This window comes from Meleagris gallopavo, chromosome 8 (genome assembly GCF_000146605.3).
Source record: "Meleagris gallopavo isolate NT-WF06-2002-E0010 breed Aviagen turkey brand Nicholas breeding stock chromosome 8, Turkey_5.1, whole genome shotgun sequence".
Taxonomy (NCBI): Eukaryota; Metazoa; Chordata; class Aves; order Galliformes; family Phasianidae; genus Meleagris; species Meleagris gallopavo.
The window spans coordinates 19,418,867-19,426,300 of NC_015018.2; the positions used below are offsets into that span (position 1 = coordinate 19,418,867).

The window sequence follows — 7,434 nt, forward strand, 5'->3', positions numbered from 1 at the left end:
AGAATTATTGCCAAATCATATTCAGATTCCTATAGAAATTAATAATTTGTATTCCACTTCAGACAAAAGGGTTGTTAAGGAATGTGTCTCCTTGGTTTTCTTTACCAGATGCAAATTTCAATTTTTCAGAAAATCGATGTGTTTTTCTTACTTTGTTTTGTCCAGGTCCCCATGATGTGTAAATAGTTTTTGGAAAGAAGATGCATGATATTTTCAGAGGCTAAACTAAAAATGGATTTTCTGTCTATATAGGATAGTGCTCGGCATTAAGAAGTGCAGTTTAATCTGTACTTAAAGTTATTTGATTTTTAAGAATTTCAGACAGATACAGCATTGATTTTTGCTTTGTTTTACACTTGCTCATTTTAGAGATTTAGTGACACAATGTTTGCCAGCAACCTGGAAGGCTTTCTAGCTCCCAGTAGATGTGACACACTAATTTTAGTTTTTCACAAGGACCATTTCAAGATCTAGCTCTTAAAAGTTTGCTTGCAGCTACTATAGGAACTGTTTGGACGACATGGTCAGGTAACACAGAGATGAGGTGCAACTTTTTTTGTCCTGAAGAGATGACCATGCCATTGCCAGCAGTAAAGCTTGGTGCTGGGATGAGCTGGGTTCATGGAGTAACAACAATCAGGTACACAGTGTGTAAGCAGGACAGAAGTGATGCCAGAAGATAGATAAAGGCCATTTTGAAGGTTTCACAGCCCTGCATTCATTCTTCTTTCCTTGAAGATCCCACATCCCTACAACCTAGCCAACTTGTATTTAGAAAGATCTTGAGATTCTTCCTGAATACTCATTTGATAGCACAAATTTTCTATTATGTAAGCTGGGTTATTATCCCACACTGTCAAGAAATGCTTAGCTGAACTTCCTGTAAGCTCGTGGCTGGACTGTTTGCAGCTTTTAAAGTGACTGGGCATTGTGCTTGAGGACACTTACATGTGAACGCTTACAGAGGTGGGCACAACAGATTGGGCCTCACAACCTCTCTGGCTGTCTCAGAAATTGATTCATATTCAAGTTCCTGTCCTTTATCTTCAGGGCTTCTCTAGACTTCAAGCTTGTAAAGATCAGATGATGAAGAGTTCGCAATAAAGGTGATGTTTAATAGCTATTTGGGAACTCTCTATACTCAGGTTAAGTTCATCCTGCAGGGGTCACTTGATGCACTGCTAGCCCCAGCAGTTCTAGCTACTGCTCTGCTGCTCTTCTCTAGCAAAAGTGGCACACATTTGTGTTCAGAAAGAAAACAACCAAAAATCCTTATCTGTAGTATGTGCTTCTTTCCCTTTGGCAGAACATGACAAACATTTGTTGCACTGACTACATCTTGATGGTGTAACATGAATTCTAGTTCTACTGGGGACCATGTCCCTTTCAGCCCTTCTTTGACTTTCCTTCTGCGCACACCCTTGTATGCAGAAGGTGGGGAAAATGATGTATGATTAGCTCTCGACATCAAGTTGGGATAAAATGAGTTATACCCTTGGAACTGAGAAATAAGAAGTGTTCCTCAGTTCTACAGTTTGGACATAGCTGTTACCTAATGGCTGTACTTAGAGTTGTTACTTAATGCAGTGCTGGGTTGTGATACTGTAGTGAGAAACAGCATAAAAACCTGCATAGATTAACTCAGCAACACAAGCTTTCAGTGTGATCTGGAAAATAGCTCCGGATATGCATGGGATGCAACACTAGATAACTAGTAGGTGACATTTCTGCATAGTAAATATATGTCTCCCCTTTTTTCCCCCTCATTTCTCATTACTATCAATCCATGGCTCCAAATGTTATATGTTGGTTATTATAGATAGACAAACATTTCTTAGTGAATATACTCAACAATTAGCCTTAAGAAATAATACATGTTAAGAATTTTGGTTCTTTTGCTTTGCCTGTGATTAACCCCAATTGTACCAGCTGTGCCTGGCTGCATTTCCTAAGGGCCTGTCTGCCCTCTTTGCACAGCTTAAACACAGAGCAGAAAACTGAACCTTACCCCTTCCAGCCACTCCCTGTTACTCTGTTTGCCCAAGGTAAGGGAGGGCTGTTCTTTTAAGGATAAACTTCTGTTTAGTACTATTCAGAACCTGGTTAAGCATTCACAAACAGCACTTTGTAGATTTGCTTCTAGTTGTTTATTCATGTCTGCATCATCTGGCTTCATGTGCTGCAAAACCAACAGAACTGCTAGGGCTGTAAAGTAGCATGGCAAGAAAATTAAAGTATTTTACAGCCTTCCAGTTCTTCAGTCTGATTCATTGCATTGCTACAAAAACAACTGAGATGGTGTAACAGCAGGCAAGATTAAGAAGGTGAATGCATGACCAGGAGTTGGGGCAAGTGAAATTGGTGTACACACCAACACTGCCACTGAACAATTGTTCACACTTTCTACTGTTCGCTCTTATACACCCTGTGACAATGTTTTCTACTTTCTGTGAAATGTTTGAAGGCTTCTATACTGGTCGAATCCCAAGAAATATAATAACATTAAATTAAACAATGTCATTTGCATGTAGTTCTAAGCTCAGTTCAGTTCTTACTGAGTTCAAGAGGAAAGACTGTTTCAAGCTCCATACCTTCTTAGTGGACTTCTGTTGCCACTAAATTTAGTGGATAGAATTTTAGGATGCTCAGGGCCTGCTGCTCAGTCTCACTGAACATTTACAACTATTCTGTGTATGCGTATGTAACAATTGAACAACTGTAGGTTCAGAATAGCATCAGATTGGATTAGATAGATTATTCCTGAAGAGTTAATATAAGCATTGCTTGTGAAGAAAAGCCCTGCATTTGAAGAATGCAAAGACAGAATCCTCATAGCCCCCAAAGTGTGTTACAACACAAATTTCAAGGAAACACAAGCAAACAAGAAAAAAATCCAAGTCGACTTGACAAAAAACAAAATCTGATTTTTTTTTTTCTGCTTGTATTTTATCATCCATTTAAGTAATTTTATTAATATTAGTGATTCAGCAAGTAAACAGAGCATAAGGCTGTGACAGGAATTGGTGATAATGCTGTAATTACCATGTGGGTGGACTAACAGCTTTTTATCAACTACATGCTAGCTTTAGAAAAGTAAATAAAAAACGTATACAATTCTCATTGCATCCGACATTAAAAGTTGACAGGAAAAGTACAAAGTAGAGTCCTTGCAGCTGAACAAGCTGTCATAAAATTATTTTCTGTTGTAGCCTAAGGACCAAGACAACATTTGAAACATGGATATTGGGATGTCAGCAGTCTCTTGATGATGGTACTCAGTGCGTAACAGATTTAGTTTCTACATAAGGATGTCATCTACACAGGGCAGTTTTGCAGGGGACAACATGGAGTTTACATGCATGGAGAGTCTTCCAGTGCCTGGCAGTGGCTGGAAAGTCTTCAAGCCCGTAACAGAGCAATGGAAAATATAGTTTAACCCAGTTTAATTCCAGTGCTCAGGGAGGTTTTGACACTCTTTAAATCACAGAAAAGCATACGCAAGGCACCACAGTCTGAATTGTCCGAGTATATAATGCTTTTGAGTGTAATTTAATTCTGGGACTGCAGCACAACTGGGAATGTTCTAAGAAGGCTGCAGTGTGTGGGAGTCTGCCAAACAGCATATCTCTGAATGTCTTAATTAATTGCTAGCTAGAGTCTGTGATGAGATCTTGTCCAGAAGGCATTGTATTAAAAGTGCAAACTGTTATTAGAGTGAAGAGTAAGGCTGTTCCTGCCAAGGCAGCATTTCCAAAGGAATAGAGCCTCTGGAGTGAACTGCCAAACAGCACAACTATATTGCAAATAGAAAACCATCTGAAGTTTGGGGAGCCCAGGGGTATGGTTCTTCTTATATATTGTTCTGAGGAAGCCATTCCATCTCTTAATTACAGAGGTAATGAAACAGCACAGGGAAACCAACAGATGTATATCGGTTATGTGTGTAACTTCATTGGTTAACACTGTTCTTTTGAAAATAATAATGCAGTGATGGACATTGGCTTAGTTTTTGTACAGTTTGTTCCTCAATAAGTATCTCAGTATTTTCTCAGTGTTGCCAGTAGCATTGTGTCTTTTTCTGCAAGGACCATACACCAAAGCATACAGAATTCATAACTGTGAATTTTTAGCACCACTCATAGTATACCTGGTTATACACTTTTGCAGGATTGGATCCTTTGCCTATGTTCCCAGCCTCCTTGAAAACAGTTGCTTGGCTTATATTGTTGCAGTTTAAACTTGGGAGTAAAAAATTGTCTGTATAACTATTATTCATAATAGAATTAAGCAATTTGAATGAACCGATCAAAATGGAAACCAGAATAAAACTACTGACCTAGAACTTTGTTAATTACATCAGAGATATGTGACATTTCCTAAGTGTTCAGACCTTTGAAATGATGGAGTGATACACAGGAGCTGTTCCTAATGTGGGACTGTAGTAAAAGGTCAGCTGTCAAAAACAGACAAGGATGCAGACATGTCTAGTTCTGTGCTGCTTGTGTATTTACCAGCCCTGAAGGCATCATGACTGGGTCACTGCAGCACACCATAAATCTTTGGAACAAGGGACAGGGTTTCAGTTTGTGCAATCTGCTGAGTAAGGAGTATTGAGAAGTCTGGCTTGTTTCTTATGTGATACTTCAATTGCAAACTCTTTGGATCAAAGTCTACCTACATTATTTATCTGTACAGTCTCACCCAGTGGAGACTTGCTTATATGGATCTTCTATGTGTGCTTTGCGACACAAAATAATTAAACCAGTGATGATTGCTTCTTCTCTCTTTCAGGGACTAAAAGTGAAAACAAATGAGCCAAGTTCATTTGTTGCTTAGCTCTTATCTCATATGCATTCTCTTGCTACCTCACCACAAATGGCAATGCGCTCAGAGCTAAGGTAGAAGAGATGCTCTTTCCTTTTTGTGATCTAAAACACCTGGAGTAACTTTTCCATGATTGACATATTTTATAAATTGAGCTCCCGCAGAAGAGTTCTTAGCACAGGAAAAGCAATTCAGCTTCACAATTATGTGGCATTATTTCTTAACATGCTTTTACTTGGTAAAGTTTCCTCCTTCGTAGTGGTCACCTTAGAGAGCCAGGAGCACAAAGGATCTTACTACAAGCAAATTGCCCTAATCAGTTTGAGAACAATATTCAGCTAAGCAGCTATTTCCTTTTCACTAACAAATTATGCTATTTCTTCTCTAAAACACTAGATACTGAGGGTTGCCCAGAGATGCATGTGAGCTTCTGTGAATTACTGCCTTCACTTTCAGATATTTGACTGAAAGTTGTTTCATTAATAGTTGTGTGGGAACCATATAGTACATATCCTTGCTTATACCTTGTCACAAGATTGGCTTAGAATGAACTTATTTCAGTCAGTGCAAGTGGGATTGTTGGTAATTACGTTAGAGATTCCAGAGGACAGGTTGTTTCACACACTCAGGTATAAGCAAGGATATATACTATATGGTTCCCACACAACTATTAATGAAACAACTTCAGTACAATTCACTTTATATCACATTGCCCAGAGTAATAATGAACATACAGATGTAAGTGAAATTACGGTTGGTACTTGTTACTGTGTATGAATCTCCAGTTTAAGATGGGTAGAACACTACTTAGACCCTTTTATTATTTTTTTTTTTAACTTCTGAAGACACAGTAACTATCCTGTTCATGGCTGTTGACTAAAGCACTCCTTGGGATATTATACTTGCTGGATCAGCTTTAAATACTGTTGGTTCAATGTGTTGCAGTGCATAACAGAAAACCTGCTATCTGAGGTATGACAAAAAGCTTAATTAAAAAGTTTTAAACTAAACTAAAAAGCTTTATTAGTTCATCTTTGCTAATGGCTTGATTTGACTGAAGCAGACTACAAAGTATTCCTACAAGCAATTCAGCTGGTATATCCAAAAGGTGGGTAATGCTAGCAACCCTTACTTCCAAGCAGCTGAGGCCAATGGTCGTTCATCTGGCACAGCTGTAGCTGGATGAAGCTGCATGCCCTCTATCAAGATAGGGAAGGCAAAACAAAAAAATCCAAACTGGATTCATTTCTTCTCCTGCCTCTGAGATTCCAAATACTTGCTACCTACTCAAGTCAAAAGGCTTACTTGTGCTGTGTAAAACACCCATGTTGCATGCCTGACCTCAGAAGTACAGCTGCAGGGCAACAAGAAATGGGAAAAAAACAACAACTGATTTTTCTTTCTTTGCTAAAGCCAAGACCGGAAGACTTTATACTGCAACAGTGCAAGTCAAAACACTGTGAATCGCATCGTTTTTATCTTGAACTTATCTTGAAGATTCTCAGTTAAAATTCTTCCTAAAATGCCCACACGTAAGGGAAAAGCATTTAGAGAGGCTGACTGCTTCTGCTCCATCTCCATGTCATGGTGAGGCCTCTCTCTGGGCACGTCCCCCTCCTGCCTTTAAAAGCCAGGACCTCTGCCTCATTGCAGAGCTCATGAAGGTGCTATAGAATGGAGGACATCTTTGGCTATGGATTTCCTGCAGACATCTACCTTCCTTATTACCAACTGTGAGTATTTACTGCAGAAATGCAAAAGCAGTTTATGAGGCTTAGGTGTTACCTTTGGTGCTTGCACAGGGAGAGTGGCAGCTTATGTTACTGCTGCTGCTGTGGGAGCTTAAAGCCCACATGCTTTTCTTTTTACGTGTGGCTTTTGGCCCTCCTCTCCCGTGAGAAAGGAGATATGTAATAATTCATCTTCCCTCTGAGAGAAGTAGTGGGAAGCACAAGTGTGCTGCTGCCTTCACGTGTCCTCCATCCTCCTCCCAACACGGAGAGCTGGGAAATCCCATCGCGGCTCTGGAGAGGATTCACCCTACGGCCTCACGGTGCCCATCCTTCTCTTTTCTCTTCCCACTTCCTCTTCTCCAAAAGCTCAAGGTCATTCCAACCATCACCTCAGGGAGGGAAAAAAAGAAAAAGAAAAAAAAAAGCCCACTGTAAAGCCGAGGCAGTCCCGGTGCACCCCGCTGTCCCGAGGTAAGCGCTGCTGGCCGGCGCTGCCCTCAAGCGAGTAGCTGCCGCCGGTGCTCTCGCCGCCCTCTTAGAGCTCTCGGTATCCGCGCGCCGTTACGCTTCTCAGGGAGCACGGCTCCTGGGGGAGAGCGGGAAGGGCCGGGCGAGGCCTGGCCTGGCCGGGCGGGGAGGGGCCGCCGGCTGCCTCCGTGGCAGAGCTGCGCGGCACGGCGGGGGAATACGGTGGTCGCTGCTCGTCGGGAGGCGCCTTTCGCGGCAATACGGTAACGTGAGGGCGGGGCGGATCCCGTCTGCGCCGACAGCTCTGCGGTCCCGGATGCGGCCGCGCCGGGGGAGGGCGCTCTCCGCGCGCTCCTTCTCTATGGTGTCTCTCTGAGGGGCGGGCCCCGCGCCTGCGCGAGGCGGGCTC

At 41.7% G+C, this 7,434-nt stretch overlaps 1 protein-coding gene across 2 annotated transcripts in view; it reads left to right on the forward strand.

The window, feature by feature from the left end:
* The first annotated feature begins 6,483 nt into the window (after positions 1–6,483).
* TBC1D12 (TBC1 domain family member 12) overlaps positions 6,484–7,434 on the forward strand; it is a 37,308-nt gene continuing 36,357 nt past the window's right edge. For both annotated transcript variants that reach the window (XM_019617657.2, XM_019617658.2), the window contains exon 1: positions 6,484–6,557. In XM_019617657.2, the coding sequence (XP_019473202.1) occupies positions 6,499–6,557 (59 nt within the window). In that variant the 5' untranslated portion in view covers positions 6,484–6,498. The remainder of the gene's footprint in view (positions 6,558–7,434) is intronic.